The sequence below is a fragment of the Protomyctophum parallelum genome (assembly GCF_964188405.1).
Source record: "Protomyctophum parallelum genome assembly, chromosome: 12".
Taxonomy (NCBI): Eukaryota; Metazoa; Chordata; class Actinopteri; order Myctophiformes; family Myctophidae; genus Protomyctophum; species Protomyctophum parallelum.
In genome coordinates, this window is record NC_139712.1 from 32,051,534 (window position 1) to 32,069,188 (window position 17,655).

General features: G+C 42.7%; 1 protein-coding gene across 1 annotated transcript in view; it reads right to left on the bottom strand.

The window, feature by feature from the left end:
* Positions 1–17,107, bottom strand: part of dipk2ab (divergent protein kinase domain 2Ab) — a 46,229-nt gene extending 29,122 nt beyond the window's left edge. Inside the window, exons 1-2 of the mRNA XM_083778678.1 lie at positions 16,619–17,107; positions 4,395–5,293 (exon numbers count right to left, since the gene is read on the bottom strand). Coding sequence (XP_083634804.1) covers positions 4,395–5,048 — 654 coding nt within the window. The 5' untranslated portion in view covers positions 5,049–5,293; positions 16,619–17,107. The remainder of the gene's footprint in view (positions 1–4,394; positions 5,294–16,618) is intronic.
* Positions 17,108–17,655: the final 548 nt, after the last annotated feature.

Here is a 17,655-nt window from a genome sequence, read left to right on the forward strand (position 1 = left end):
ATGGGTTGGGACTATGGGTTCCACTACGAGCAGCACTACGCACACAAACACTAATCTCCGAGAATTATTCAGGGTTTTGACTTGAAAATGGATGACCTCAATCTAGAATTTAATTTGAATGTCTGAATATTGTCCCCCGGCTCCTTACTTATATATTTATTAACCTACAATGGCCCTAATTTGTCGTAGTACAAAAAGAAGATGCACATTATGTAACCATTCCTGGAAAGAATTACTAGGCTGCAATAGAGGGTATGCGCATGCTTAAAGTGAATGGCACATCGAGTGGCAAATCGAGTCGCAAAGCAACATGCAAAGTGAGTTTAACATTGTTTAACGTTGTTTAATGCAATCAGATAGGACTTTTCTGTTTGGATGCATGGGTTGTCAACGCCAGAAAGTAGTTTTTTGACACTCTGTAGGTGTTCCAGCATAACTTCCGGGTTTGATGATGTCACACGCATACCCTCTATACAGAAACAGCAAATTAATTTGTAGTGTTATGGGAACAATATTATTTTGTTGTTTGCTCTTAGATGACATGAGCTAAAAGGTGTATGATAGGCGTATTTGAGAAGTTGGTAAAATGTGTATATTTGGGCAACAATAACTTGAGGATTCTTAGTTGCCCTGCATGTCCAACACATTGTCTTACATGGAAAAAAGGAATAAATAACTCCAGATACTGTCTGTACCCAGATAAGACCAAATTTGATCCATAAGGTCAAATAAATGTCCCTTGCAGCTCAGCCAAGGCACCACGCCCGCAGTAAACCTAGGGAAAACTAGGACAGATCTTTGTGATCGGCTCTTCATGACATTTGCAAGTTGTTGCAACATTTATTTTGTTCTATGATGTCAAGATTAAGAATCAAAATGACGCTTGAAGAGATCAACAATATCACAATGGGTATTAGCAATGATGACAAGCACCATTAAGAAGATTTGCTACTCAAAGCGTGTCCCGCTATTAAGACAAAGGACAAATTGAGTCCTCATTCTAAATGCCATCCCCTAAAGAATATGCTATAATTGTGTAAAAATATGAAACAGACCATTTACAAATGCTCCAGTGAATAATTCAATACTGCCGTACATTACACTGTTAAATATGCATTACTGTCGCTAGTAAAAAATCTCATCTTATGGGATGCAACTTAGGGGTTCAACGGTTCAGTTAGCCCACGGTTCAGTTCGAACCTCGGTATGGGGGCCACGGTTTCGGTTCGGTTTCGGTACAGTAAAATAAAAAAATCACACATGTGTGAAGTGAGTGGTGCAACTCTGTGTGGGGGTTCCCGGGGGGGGGGGGGGGGGGACCCCCAGGAACGCGCCCAGGGTGCCGGGCCGGTTCCGAACTGCCGCCCCGTGTCCGAAACGGCTGAGAAATGACAGAGTTACTGTGTGACGGTCCCTCTACTGTACCCTCTACTGTACTGTACTCTAGCCTACTGGCACACACAAAATCATCATATATACAGTTAATATGTGCGTGTGTTTGTGTGTGTGTTAGGTTGCAGGTACAGGTACAGGTGGTGAAAAACAACCATGCTGCTTTCTAGGGCATTCATCAAAAAATCGATTTATCGATTTATCGATAAACGAGTCACGAGTCGACTCGCAGCAGCGCGAGTCGAAAGTTGAGCTTTTTTTTTTTTTTTTTTCTCCCCTTTTTTCATTGCATTCAGAACGCGCCCTTAATTAAAAACCAAATGCAGCTGTGTAGGCTATGTGGCTCTCAGCGCGCGGTGTCCCACTATTGAGACTGGCTGAAGTCTGTTTGAACTGCGCTGTGTCAGAGAAGTAACAGATAGAAGCACGCAAACGTTACCCCCAAACGATATCCCCCTCACCTCCGTGCTGGAAATATAACGTCTGGGTTCCCGAGGCTACATGCATGCTGACGCAATGACTGTCTGTTTCTGGCTAAGCTTTACGCGCAGCGCACATGAACCTCTCCGTCTCCGGTCAGTGCGGGTTGTTGTTTATTTGCATGGCTCAGAAAATGAGTAACAAATGAGAACGTTATCGAGTTGTGGAGGAGGAGGAGGAGGAGGAGGAGAATAATAATGTCATATCTCTCATTGTGTTCTCGGTGCTGCTGCTGCGCTGTGTGCCAATACCACTACTTTACCTGGATAACATCATCTTTTCATTTTGACATGATTCACATGAAATAATAATCCTGTACCGGAACCGCGTGTAGCGTTTGGTTTCATTAATGCGATCGTCACAAAATAGCCTACAGCTGCTGCTGCTAAAGATACAAAGATTGGACATTTTTAAACGACGCAAAACTTAGAATTCCCCTCTTGCGTACCAGTGCCACGTGTCCCGCGGACCGGCACCGGTGTTTGGGAACCTCTGATATAGATGATACATGCACTGTGACTGTGTCATATTGGAGAGGCCACTGAATGCGCAGTGCTATGTTTGACATGCTCCGTATTTGAGCGCGCGGCAGCTCCATCCAAATCGACTTATCGATAAATTACTGTCCGACAAGTCGACTGGGAAAAATCTCAAGTCGTTAATGCCCTACTGCTTTCATGCTCATACCCACACACATAAGTCCAGGGACTGGCTTGCACCAAAAAAGTTTATTTATAGCATTTTCTTTTATTCTTTTTTTAGCATATATTATTTTATTAGGCATTTCTGCCTTTTCATTATTTTAAAGGGGGGAAAAAAACCTTATATTGCTATTTTAATGTGCCTCATCATTATTATGTTCAAGGGAAAAATAATACACCCATGCGCTCACACGTGGTGCAGACTCTCAGCACATGCAGGGGGAGGAGAGGAGAGTGGGGGAGAGAGGGAGGAATTCACAGCAGAGTGCTTTTGTTGGGACTTTTCAGACGGAATATTCTTCTCCTGCTCCGAAAAAACAACAACGAGTTGTTTTTGCTCTCTCTCTCCCTTTTTAGCACTCAAACAGCGAGTGCAGATGCAGAAGCAGATCTGAACAAACTTAAAAAGATGCGTGCTTAGAAGCCTGTTGATTCGAGGTTACTCCGCTGTGTGTGTGTCTCTGTGTATGACGATCAATAATTATTCCACAGAGTGGTCTTTTCAAGAACGATGTTTAAAGACGAGGGCTGGATTCTCCTCATCATGCCGTCTCTCTCTCTGTGTGTGTGTGTCTGTGGGGGGGAGAGGGGGTGGGCCGACAGAGTGCTACACTTCTGTAGCCTGGTTAATAAACCAGACCGAATCAGCCGTTGGCAAAAAAAGTTTTGCCTGCCGGCGGATTACGGTCTGGAGAGGCTCAATTGTACGCCCATTTCCTACACCAGAGAAATGGGGCGGCCAATCGGGACACGGTATGCAATATGGGCAGGCTTTGGTACAGTGACTTTCAATGCTTGAGACCTTTGACTGACAGTAGCTCTGACCAATTTCGTCAAAGAGAAAATGTTTCAACCCGCCCCCCCCTGGAAATGAAATCCAAGCTGAGCCTCCCCAGACTAATATCCCGCGGTCCGTGTGATATTAGTCTGGTTTATTAACCAGGCTAACACTTCTGTGACCGAAAGAGTGCTAGACTTCTTAGTAGGACGGTGTGTCACCGATAGAGTGCTAGACTTCTAAGTAGGCTGGTGTGTGACCGAGAAATACATTCTTCGCAGCTGTAAGAAATTAATTAATGCAAACCGAAATAGCGTGGTTCATTAGAGCGCATTGAACCGTGCATGCTGTACCGAACGGTTCGGTTTTAAACCGAAAACCGTTGCACCCCTACAACTGCACTTTCTCTGTGCCGAGCAGGGCAACATTTGTACTCTAGATGGGGAGAAGCAGCTTAGACTTTAGGAAGGGTCTGGTGGCTTGCCTCAGATCTATGGTAGAGGAAGGAAAGGGAGGATTCCCACCCTGTAATTTACTAAGGTCTTGACTGGCCAACTCCCTGGATGGTATACCAACACTTCCCAAAACCCCCGGAGGCGCTTTCTCAAGCGAAGGCAATCCACACACCAAGCTTTATCATAGACTATTTAACATCTGGGGCCACAGATCCCCCCCGATACATAACCCCCTGTCAAGATGAGGCGTTTTCCATTCTAGAGTTGTTGTTACTAGAGTACTGGCTAAAGAAAATACAAATATAGATACAGTCATCTTCCACTGGTGTCAACTGCATACTACATGAAGTGGATTTGCCGTTTTGATGATTAGTGACAATAGTAATTGTCCGACATTATTTAAATTCTGTATAAACTTTGTAGGGTCCCTGTGACGTCATGTGGGTCAATACATCATCATCACACATCATCATCATACTGTACTTATGCGAGACTCAAAGCTTGTCGGTAAAACCACACTTGCAATTTCCCAGCCTTTCTAGTATTTATAGGAAATATAGTAAAGGAACAGATTCTATGCTTACATACCTGTAGTACAAGTGGCTCTGGATTGAAGGCCAGGGTCATGAGCAGCTGCATCCTCTCTGTGTCCTTCAGGTTCTTCAGAAGGAAGCTACCCGAGTCTTTGGTCTCTGCGTACCTGCGGACCACGCGGTCCAGCAGCCTCTGGGAGGGGCAGTGCACCAGGTCCGACCATCCCTCCACTACGTCCGGAGTGAGCAGACGAACGTCCCCGTTGAGCCGGGCAAATTCGGTCTTGTACATGGCCTGGATGAGGTCACAGCGCGGCCTGCCAGTGGCCCTCTTGCAGATTTTCTGGTCGATATCGGCCAGCTCCTGGTTCGAGCCGAGCCGCTTGAGCACCACGCGGCGCGTGCCCTCCCGGGGCTCGCCGTACTGGGCAAAGTAAACATTTTTGACGTTGAAGACGTCCAAGAACCGCAGCCGGCCCCAGGTCTCGAAGGACACTTGGCCGTTCATGAACTTGCGGCACCAGCTGGTGCCGAAGCACGCGGGACACTTGTTGAGATTGATGAAGCGTCTGTCGGTGAGTTCGTTCTTCTGGAAGGAGGCGAACAGGTTGTGAGTGTTCATCAGCAGGATGACGAACAGGCCCACAACAAACAGCAGCTTCAGGCAGCGGTACAGGCGGCCGAGCTTGAGCGGCAGGAAACGCAGCATGTTGGGGCAGGATGGGGAAAGAGGCCAGGGGGGGATCTTGGAGGACACGGGGAGAGGAGGCGCACCGAGATGATCTGTGGGGGCTCGGCCTTAATGCCTCTCCGTCATGATCCGCTGGAGTAACGCCATCTACTGCGCCAGGCAGGGGTGAGGTTGGCACAGATGCCCTGTGCCAAGCCCTGGCAGAGGGCAATGAGTCATCTTCTCCCTTCTGTGCGTGTGCGTGCAACCTCCAACCAAAAGGCCTGAAATCAAGTAGAGAACAAAAAAGGAACACATGAGAGCAGGGCATATGAGGCTACATTTCACAACAGCTGAGACGTTGAATACGTCCGTTTTGGTCATGGGGAAAAGGGAGAAAAAAAGACCAGCACTTTAATTTTCCCAGCTCTGGGCATGCGACTTGAACCTCCCAAGCACCAACATCCATACCTCCCATAAAACAAAGAAGCACTTTCTGTGGCGTATGAAATTGTTTCACAAATTGGCATTGCTTGGATCATTTGAGAGAATTCATTGCTTTCTGTGCAGAAATGGGATGGCCCTCAGCCAATGCAATAAACCCTGCCTGTGCCAGTTCACAGTCTCTCTCTCTGGGAAATCACTTCTTACAGCCCTCTGATAAAACTAATAATAAATAAAAGAATGGAAAAAAAAGTGTGAAGAATAAAATGTCACTGATCAAATTAAGCAATGTACAACGTCCTCCTTCAGTATCAATAAAATGGTCTGGACTCGGGGGAGGACTCCAGGGGTTGGCCCTTCAGCTGTAGCAACATCCATCACTGTGACCCCCCCCCCCCCTCCTCCAATGCACAGCGGAATAACAATACACTCTGCATACTGGTAACGCGGAGCTGCACAATTGCAGTTGAACAATTCTCCCTTCTAACGGAGAACGAATCTCCATTTCGATTGCGAGACGAATCATGCTGTGCATAGTTTAACCTTTGATCAGAGCTGCCCTGCTTGGTTTTAAATCTAGCTTTGAAGTTATCTCTTTGAAAATGGCTTGTGACGTTAACATAATGTCTGCCGATTTAAAAAGAAAAAAAAATGAACATCTGAAATGTCCTCCAGAGGCATGGTGTGAATGCATTTGTTAGGCAGGTTGATAATCATCCAGGCTGCCTCGCAGAGCAGGGAGAATCGTAAAGAACCAAGCACAGTGGAAAGAAACCAGTCTTGGCTCACAATACAAGGACACTACTAGGCATCGGAGAGCCTCAAAGCCCCCCCAACAGCAGCACATCCATGATAAAGCCATGTTATACTCATGATTAGCTATTTAGCAATGCCATTTTAGAATTCTCTTTTAGAGAAAATAATACAATGGCTTCAACCATGCAAATTGCCCATAGTCAATTAGAGTACATTAGGACATGCCTATTAGAATAGCCGACTTGAGAAGGCATGGCTAACGAGCAGGCACGCCAGTGTGATTAGTGTGCATGTCGATGGGTTCCCTGCGCTTCGCGTTCAGATCGAAGTGGATGTGATTTGAAAGGACAAAGAGACAGCAGGCAGCCAAAAGAACATTGGCTGCCGGAGATGTGCGGCTACTACAGCAGTCAGGATACGCGGTACTGCCTTTTTAGACCCTTGTCTGACAATTCCACCAGGTCAGACCCAGGACAACATTAATAATGCAACAAATCTTGTATTGGTGGTGGTGCAAGTGCATCTACTGCTATACCATTTATTCATCTAGGAGAGACAGGAAAAAAAATATTAAATCGCCATTTACTGTTATTCTTTGAGCAGAAAAAAAGCTAAATTAATGTAGTAATATGTACAGGATTTTCTTCTTTGTTCTATAATTGAAGTATAATGTAAGAGCACACAAAATACTGCCTTAAACTGATCCCTGAATGGGTTTAAAAATCATTATTTGTTATTTTGCCAGCTAAAATGTGACAAATTTCATCAGTCTAAGGGGGCTTCTCTCTGCAGTCCAGGGTTTCTCCCAGACAGTCTGGGCAGAGACTAAACATCAGAAGAATATACCACAATGGCAAAATGAAGCGGTGTTTTTCATCATGTACGTGACCTCGACCTGTCACGTATCCTGCACACACTTCTTTTTAACCAATATTTAACCAGTAAAAACACATTGAGACTGCGTCTCTTTTACAAGTGGGAACTGGCCAAGAGGCAATACTACATCGTACATGTCACATTATAGAACAGCAAAACCTCAAAGTACAAACAAATCAAGTGTTAATCTTTTAGTGGCAGGGCAAATACACAATGACACAGCAAGGATAGTGATCACTGTCATTAACGGAAGCACGCACATTTCAACAAAATAGTGCCTAACAAAAATACATACAATGGAGAAGAACAGAAGTCCACGTGGCTCCTAGTAGAAAGTTTGACTTTAATTTAAGGCGACACCGCTTCGACCTGTGTGGGTCTTCATTCGCAAATGCAGCCCGAGCCTTGTAGATCGGGTGGGTGTGTCAAATGTCTACTTTTGCAAACAGCTGTTGTTGATTGTGAGTCGTCCCTGCTATTTGTATTTAACACTACACTTCTGTGTAATGTTTTCTACTGCGGGAGCTACAGAACAGTGTGGGGACTAACCTTTTTCTCTGCATCTAGATAATGGCTGTGTTTCCCAAATGACATTATGTGTAGGGAGGGAGTATAATGTCATTATGCGTAGGGAGTATAATGCGTAGGGAGTATAATGCCTGAGGCAGGCCTCAACCATACCAGGCCTCAGGCCTACCATTGCGTGGCACATCTATGCACGGGATATCTATGTTCACAGTGAAAGGGGGCGTTGTTGAGAAGAACCACACACATACTCCCTACACATGGGAAACCCAGCCATTGGCTATTGTATCGCTATTGAGATTCAGCATTTTTGTCCATATTGTACAAATGCACCACATAACACCGTAACTCATCTTTGAAAAATGGGCCTCTCTCTACTGCATGGCTGAAATCATTATAGATACAACAGAAACTATACTACTCAGCAGAAACTGGAGGCTTGGGCCCACATGCTCCTCGTGAGGTTGGATCAGACATCTGTGATGTCTCACATGTCTCCCCATCTCTCTGACCACGATTCTTTTTTTTTAAAGTACAAAGCTGTTAAAAACTAGACTACTCATTTGCAAGTGATCTAAAAATTTCAATGGTCTAACTAATTAAAAGTTCAGGGGGTTCAATAAAAAAAGAAACTATGCACAGCAGGCCAACACAGTGATTTAATATTAGTATGAATAATTCAATTCTAAAAAATAAAAAAGGTGGTGCGGTAAAAAAGCAACATCGATAAGTCAAAGAGATGTCTGTTTTCTATTACAAGGAGTGAAAAGGAAGCCGATTGCTGCTAGGGAGAACAATTGAACACCCCCGGCACGGTATGATCTCCTTTGAGTTATCATTTAGCATCCGACACTGGCAACGGTACAGACCTCGCAGCAAAGACTTAGATCAGGAAAGCAGATCCGGGTTCTGGTTGGATGCGAGGGGGTAAGAGTGTGGGCCACAACCTCAGTCGGCCTGAGAAAATGCTTCAGAGCCACCTCTTGATCCCGTCGGGCAGGTGGTGGAGAGCCGGGGGCAGGCTGGAACAAGCCCTGAACCAGACCCTGCAGTACGCTGCAGTGTAATGAGATGCATTGGCTGGCCGTTAATGCCGGGATGATAGCGAACAGTTTCTCCTTCTCCTTGAGAGAAAGTGTTGGGCCTCAATTACCTACGGAGCGCCACTTGTATTAAGTGGGTGACCTTACTAATTGCTGCAGTCGCATAGGGGAAATCTATACAAGACTCTTCCCCATCCATTAATGGGAGAGATTAAAATTGTAAAAGGATTACAAATGTTAAGAATTAAGTGATTGAACCTCCTCCAGGTTGCTCAACTTTGACAGTGACACTCAATGCCATGATCCCTACATAATTCTATATCTTCAGGAGCCTCATTCAAAGGGATTTCAAATGAAATGTAATCTTAAGTAACTACTTACTCACAAACCAATGATCAGGCATGAAAAAGAAGTCTACATCAATGTCAGACAGACATGTCCTGCTGGTTATGTTGTGTGCTCTTGAGCAAGGCAGCACACATCCCCGTCCGACAGAGACCAGTGCATTCCTTTGGTGCCATTTTTGGGATGGCAATTTACAGACGTGAGGAACTAAGACAATATCCAAAACGTGTGTGGAAGACCTTCTACAACAGAATGCACCAGTCAAATGAGGTGTAGGGCTGAACAATATGGACACATTTTCATATCCCAATATGTATGCCAAATATCTCCATATCGATACGATATACAGTAAGGTGACCCAGCCGGGATGATCAAGTCCCGACTTACGTCTCAGTAGCTACCCACGATCAGTCCCATTAGGGCGAATGGAAGGACTAGGCTCTGTGTCTGTCAGGGCCCCTCCTTGCCTCCTATGTCTCACCAGGTCCAGCCCTGCGCGTTGCACCAGACTCCCAACACTAGACACTTCATTCAGGAGTGGCAGATTGAGCCGCAATGGTTCAGCAGGCTCCACCGGCAGGGAAACGGTGGTGCAAGTGTAGCAACAGTGAAAACTAAAATAGAAAGTCAGTTTCACACTCATGTTTACTACTATTTTGACTTGACAGTGCTCAGTGGTATTGGCACTGGCTTGAATATGCTAAGCCAATTATCAAATCACTGAGTTCAATAAAACGCACGTCAGATGAATTTGGACAAAGAGTCAGGCTTTTCATACAGAAGGCTATAGGCAGCTTGACATTTCAGACGACACCTAGTAATTCATTTTCAATGAAAGGTTAAGTGCAGGTCTAGCTCGATGAAGCAGGCAGGAGGAATTATGAACAATCTCACACATGCGTGTATGCTTGTGGCACACACCCACCCGTCCTGTGCCAGAGTTGCACTGGCTTTAACAAGTTATCAATGCAAATGCAGAGAAACGGAGGTATGATTTATTGTCCTAGGTACTGGGTAAAACTAAGGGATGTTGCTGGCTTAGTGGCTTTAGCAGTGGGCGAGTGGGGAGAATTTATATTGCCCATAGTTTCCTTTTTTGCAATATTAATATTCTGCATCGTTCAGACGTAATAAAATGTTAACAATGTTCATGCATTATTGGAAGATGTCAACCATGCATTTCAATGAGAACAAAAAGTCCTGTTTTTTCCAACAAAAACGTTTTGTTAGATTTGTGCCCACACACTGTAACCCTGCCTTTTTTGTACCCATCAAAGTACTCTCCACTCTGGGATTCCTCGCTCCTGGGACTTTCCTGAGGGAACTCAGTGACAGGTCAGGTATCCCAGCCATCTCTCAACTGTATCCTACCCACTGTGATCAGGGCTTTGCCATGCATCTTAATGCTGTCGATGCATTATCCGTTTACCAATGAACAGGCATGCATAAGGACTGTGCATGAATTTAATTTCCCTGGGGTTATATGGTGCAGTTGACTTTTCTTTTGTTTTCCATGGTTCAATCTGAATAAACACTCTTACTTGTGTGATAGATTATATACCTACAGGGAAATCTGTAATTGGTCCCTTTCCAGAAGTTACAGGTGATTGTAAACTGCTTTGTGTTGACAGAAATTCAAGATCATTTAACACTCAATGATTCTCTATAAATCAGACAAAAGTATATTGTAGGAAATTATCTTAAGATTAAGTAAACGCATTAATCAACTTTTATGAATGTAGTCTCTAAAAAAAACATCTATGGAAGCACAGTGTGCTGATATACAGTAAGACAATACTTTCACTGCTTATTATAGTTCAGTGCCGGGCCTCTTTTTAAAAACATGTCCCAGCTCATATTTTATTTTGCAGTAAATCTGTTCTCATTTACAAGAAACCCTCAAGGATTGGGAGTCATTTGAAATAAGGCCTATTCATTATAGTACAGCCTATACACAGGGCGCAGTGGTAGATTTGCCTTCTCAGGTTTTTTAAGAGAGTCAAGGTATGGTTTCAGAGCTGAATTAAAGCCAGACACAGCTCATTCTTCTAATACAAATGTACCGACCCCCATCCTAATAGAAGACCAGTGAAATTTAAAGCAATGTTTTCTTTTGAACAAACCTCACTGTGCCCGCAGAAACGTGTTTAACATCCCCCCCACACACAAACACACCCATTTTGCTGCAAGGCACAGAAGGATGGTGAGATCTTGCCATGGAGGCTGTAGGAAGAGGGAAAGAAAACCACCCTAGCCTGGGATTTAGTATTATATAATACTGAAGGAAGGTCCTGCCATTTCACTTTACAAAGAAAATGAAAATAGTTTTGGTGGTGTGGTGTTTGAACAAAATGGCAATGGCAAAGAGGCCAATTAAATATGCAAAACATGGCATGATGTAAACTTGAAGGTTGAAAAAAGCATCCTAAATTGCTTCCTTTCATAAAATCAGCCTTATTTTCACAAAATAATCTGGATGGCCAAAATGTGATTGAAATTGAATAACCTTTTGCTCTGGTCATTGTGTAAAACGATGCAATCACTCATTGGTGTGAGAGGGCACGGCTACTCTCCAGCTAACCATTTTACTCATGGCACCAGTCTAAACTTTATTACGATATAATAAAGCCAAGCCTGACATGATGAACATGCTTGATTAATTTCATTTGATCCTGAAAAGAGGGAGTCCAAAGAGATAGTAAAATACAGAGAAGTGTCAGAGAGAGAGAGAGAGAGATAGAGAGATTGAGAGAATGATGAGACATTGAGGGAAATCAAATCAATATAACCAAGGTAGTGCCAGTGAGAACATGCACTGTGATATGAATGCTGGAGACAGATCAATTGAGTCGAGAGCATGTCTGGCAGATATTTCAATGTTCTTTCAATGCCCACGGCTCCTATGGCATTGCTCATGCTTTTTTCTGCGTGCAAACTTTTAAACAGGCCTTCCGTTTTCCCTCACCATCCAAAAGAAAGTCTCACACTCCCCGTCACTCTGCCTCAAATCTTCAGTTGACTTTATTTTCTTCAAACCTTGATTTTTATCTGCCGTTTGGCCAAAGATTGGTTTTTAAAAAAGAACGTAAGAAACAATGCTCTACATTTGACACTGCTGCAGACTTGTTTTTCAGTAGTCGCTTGTAAATATTGGTAGTTGCAGCTTGCAGTTTTATTGGCTTGTTTCTAAAGTGCAGTTGCTAATTTTGGGCTTGTTGTGTAATGTTTAAACCAGTGGTTCTCAAACATTTATGTCAAAGATAAATGTTGCAATATTTCCTTGACAATAGCAAATCTACAAGCTATATATCAGCTATTTTCTAAAAAGACAATATGTATAGGTTTAAAGGGCTCTTGTGGGAGTGACAGCAGCAGTGCACTGCAGGCATGCAAAGCTCAGTCTGCCGTGGCTGCCTTTAAAATATGACATATCAGGCTTTTTAAAGTAATTAAACAATTTCACAAAAGTGAAAAATACCCGATACTTCCCTTTATTACTTATTTTTGCAGTAATATTCTAACTGGCCAAGTGGAACATAGTGTCAGCTGGCCTGGGGTGTTTCAATAGCTGTCCAGGCCAGCCGTCCATTTAAAATGTCGAGCGCTAGGGTGAAAAGGGTAAGAAGGATGCATGAGCAGGGAAAAGGCAGACCCACTAGAGGGTTCCGGGCAGGGTGAGTCCCTTCTGTGCAGAAGGCTTCTGGCTAGTAGTACACAGTCATTCTGACATCATAGACTTCTCGTGCACATCGGTTTTGCAAAGCGCCAGGAATACCCTCGTTTGTGTAGGTTCTTTGTGGCAGGGAATGACCCTGGCATGAACAGGGTCATGCCAAAAAACCTCCCACAGACAAAGATCTATGCTCTTGTCTTTGAACTCAATGCTATCCTCCCAACTTCAGCCATGACTAGCTCAAACTGCATCATTCTCTCCTAAATCACTCATTCTAAAGGGAAAACAATAGGGGAAAATATTGTTTTTGAGATCTAACTGCATGCATTTGTGCCTACAGTACATATCTCCTACTGTACGTTATGTTTTATGCGTTACTCCTTGTAAAGTCAGTATACACAAGGTATAAAGATAAAGATACAATGTTCATAATAGAATTATTATAAAAGATAATTTAAACTTCACAGAAACAGATAGATAGGAATTAAAGAACAAGGCAGACAAATGCCATGTTTACAGAGTGGGATTCACATTCACTTCAGATCGATGTATTTATGTATTTAAGTGTCGGATTCATTCTTCATCGTACAGCGGTGTCAGACTGAACATTGTGAACCTCACAATGCATCGCCATATAATAAACAACCATATATAAACAAAACCAGCAGATCCAGAGGGGTGAAGGGGATCGTTGCCTATAGAGAGAAAACAGGCACTCTGGAAAGAGGGAGAGAGAGAGCACATGGGGTCCATCTGTACAGCTGCAGCCAGTACAAAGTCCCACATGCACGTTGGCTCTGATTATATATGATTAACAACATTGCTGTACATGTATGGAATTCCCCGCATGACGAGTACAACAATTGCAGGAATCGATTGAAATATGTGCTATTCTCGCAATCCTATGCCGGAATTCAGGCACAGTTGATGTTAGCTGACACGACAGTTTACACAGCTGGCTACCACATATATAAATGTTTTAACATTACTGTAGTGTTCGTTATCGTATCCGTAGCCCTTACTCCAGAAGTGTATACAATGTCCAGCTGGCCAGAAACAGTAGCCAGCAAGGGACTGGGAACCTGTGTGGGGGGTGTTGGACTAATATCCAGTTTGACCACTGGCAATATCGGTACCAACCAACCAACCAAGCGTTTCTCCCTACTGTATATTCATTCAGCAGCAGCACTGCGACCACCAGTCTTGCATCTTTACGGACTAAAGTTATATAATTTTGCGTTATGGACACTAACACTTCATCAAAAGTCATTTCTACACATGTGAGAAAGGCACAACAGAGAGGAGAGAGCTCAGTCTATTTGCTATGGCATACAAACACTTCATATTGAGGTCAATTAACTTTGTGCTTAGCGGATCAAATATATAACAAGCAGTGGCCAGTGGGTAGATGTCAACAATGAAGCAAAGCAGTGCTGGTGAGATTAGTGTTTGCAGAAGGAAGAGAAGAAAATAAATCTGCAACTTGACTCCCTAATAGACTGCGTCATGTCCCAAACAGAACAGATCTACAAGCTGTCATCACGTTACGAATCAGTTGCACGTTTTATACTGTACTTTGTAGATCTGTGATTTGTCAAGCAACAACATTGTGCAAAATAACTAAATTAAGCCCCGACAACACATAACTGGAATAAAACATCTGAAATAAACATTTGGAAGACCCTCATGCATCTTAATCATTATCTTGCTATAACAAATAAGATAGAAGCTTCTGAATCTGAATTGCCCATGACCTGGAGCTGGTCCACAGGGCTACCGTGACCCACCACGGCTGTCAATCTCAAAGACACCTGCTGTCCACAGAGATAAACATAATAAGCTTTTCTAAAGGCAGGATATCACCTGTGCTGCATGACTTGTTTTAATTGTTGTATTTTTCTGTAAAGATTATACATTTATTTAAATCCAATAAAAGGTGTATTTATTTATTTACCATGGCAAACCTAGCCTCCCGTGTCCTGACCAACCCACATCAATTGCAATGTACAAGCTGAAAAGGACTACTGTTGCCAAGGTTATTGACTCAGGCAGTCAATAATGTTTGATCACAAAAACATTCATCCACACTGCACAGCCGAGTTGCCTCAGAACAGCAAACATGCAGACAGTGATGGATAGTTTCAAATGACAAGAAACACATGCACGCCTAATGGAAAATTGAGTCCTACGAATATAAGCACCAATTAGCGGCATCTCTACACAAGCATCATTCAATTTATCGCTGGCCGACACCAAATGCAACCAGTTTTAATGAAAATATCAGTGTGTTTTTCACAGAACGTCTGCAGTCATTGTGGAGGGACACACTTGAACTGGGATAACTTGCTCTGGATCCTGCTGCTGATTAATTTTGCTTAATCAAAATGGTGGCCATTTCAATTTTGTCAGTATTTAAGTAACATTGATGGCATAATAAAATTATGTGGAAAAGGACTGTATGTGACTAGGACTAATGTTAGAAGCTAGTGACACCACAAACAGGTGTTGTGGATAATACACAAAGTAAATGGGAATAGAATAGGAATGGGATATATATAAGTATATTTTCAATGAAAGACAATAAAACAGACTATGTTAATAGTGTAATTCAATTCAGCTCCTGCGTAGCTCCATTTGTCAGGGCTGTAAATCAAGTTGCCTCATCCCAGTATGATTTGGTGAACTGAATTGACTGAATTCTGAGGTGAGCATAAAAGGTACTCCCCTGGGGGCTTTCAAGTTACCATGTCTAGATTCTCCCCTGCGGAGCACTGAGAAACATTCAAATAGAGACTATTTAGACTCTGCAAGCACATTTATATTAAGAGTTTCCTCTTTCCTGCCCAGCTAACTTTGCAGAAAAATCTTCACCATTGGTCTCCTGTTGTGAATAGATTTATGATGATAAAGCAGCCTGTTCTATTCATTTGACCATCACAGCAAATTTCTTAGTGGGTATTATGAGCTACAACGATGCTTCTAGGGCGGCTAAGCAAACAGTAGGGCTATTGTACTCCTCTTCAAGAAAGTAAACAGCTGGTCATGACATTTGCAAACCATTGCGAGACAGAGGATTGTTGCAAAGCTCATCTTATATCAAGTTAAAATACTGGTCAAGTGGAAACCTGATAAGCTATAACAATATACCTCGTAACCTGTAAGTAATAGTACACAGCTACCGGTATGTGTTATAATCAAAACTACAGTGGTGCAGCAAGCAAACACATTTGTTGCTAAATAGTAAATACATTTGTTTTGTACTAAACAGGCTTTCGCAGTTGGTCAGATCTTGAGATGGGTCCTGTGACACCTCCATAAGACCAACAAACACCAGCACACGGTCCAGTAAATGGATACAGGTTGCATTAAAATATTTGGAATATAAAATAAAATAAAGCTTTAAGAAAATGGTTCTAATCAGTTATACATTAGGCCTATAGCATATTTCACATAGCAAGCCTACCTGAAAAAAGTAATAGTTTACCTTGTGTTTCTTATGAGTAGCAAAGTGCCTGCTGAAAGAAACTGTATATTTAAACTATAGTCTTTTTATCTGGAAAGATAAACAATACTCATAGAAACAACAACATATATACCGGTATGTCTCATATTCATATATTACGAAGGCTTATTACTGCCATCTTCGTTATATATATATATATCTCTAGACTATACCATAATACCATTAATTGTTTAGTCGGGAGGCATTTGTGACTTGTGAAGAGTGATTGTGCTGTTGATATTTTGTTCCTTTTGTACAAGCGTCCGTGACTGGCACAACGTGCACAGAGGAATAAGTATAATCCCATATAGACAATTTACCACGGATAAGCATTATTAGAGCAGAGTTCAGAGATCCAACAAGCAAATTAAGACATCCCTCCCAAATGTGCAAGTTTCAAAGACACTTAAGAAATACACGAAATATAACGACGTGTCAGACAAACCTGTATGACTTTTCTCACTCTTTTTAAGTCCGTGGTGTTGAAATGTCTTATCGCTCCGTGGACATCTTTCTTCGAAGTTGCGTTACTTTAGATAGATGTTCAATGGAGGACACTTGGGAGTCACCAGAGAGAGACTGTATAGATTATTGAATGCACGATGAAGAGCTCGATGAAGACAACTCACAGACAGTCCCAGCTGCTTGTTATCTATAGCCTGCTAGCCAGCTAGCTGCTGAAATAAACTGTTGTGATGTCGGTACTTAACTCTTCGTATACCGGATCTTTCCCACTGCTGGACGCCGCGGTCCTCTCTCACAACGGACACTTTGGTCCATATTGTGCATTAATATCCATATTTGTCCGCTTTTGCGCGAGTCGCTTTGGTGGTTACGGAATACAGATCCCCCTTTCTTTCTTCTCCTAACCAAAGCTCACTCCTCTTCTTCACCACAATGGGTTCTGTTTCCACTCATTTTCAACACCGCCAAGCTCTTGAGTTTTTACGACATCCACTGCCTGTTTACGATAGCAGTTGCTAAGCGATTCTTCTAGTATTTGTGTCTCGTGTTGAACACCGCCCCCAGTGCAAACTTTGTCTGGGTTCCCATTTATTTATTTATTTATTAGTTATCTTCTTCTTTTCTTTCTATTCAAAGCACTCAAAGCCAGTCATCGAGATAATTTAATAGTTTGTTATTTTATCCCGCAAAATAAAAGGTACAAAAATAAACTTTTAAGTGATATTAAAGCTATTAATCAAAATTTATCATATTCAAAACAGCCATCACTATGCCAGCGCAACACTTTGCATTTGTTATGATAGGTTTAATGGTCCCTCTTAATGGGTAACAGGCAAGGTAACATGTACATACGAATAATGTACGTACTTATATATTGTGTTTGTTTCCTTGCCGTGGCTGCTGAAGCATTAGCTCTGGTCCATAGCTCTAATTCCGTTGCATTTTAGAGATCCACTGAAGCAATGAAGCATATGCTCCATTCTCCCTGAAGGCTGAAGGGTGAAGCTCGGCCAAAAT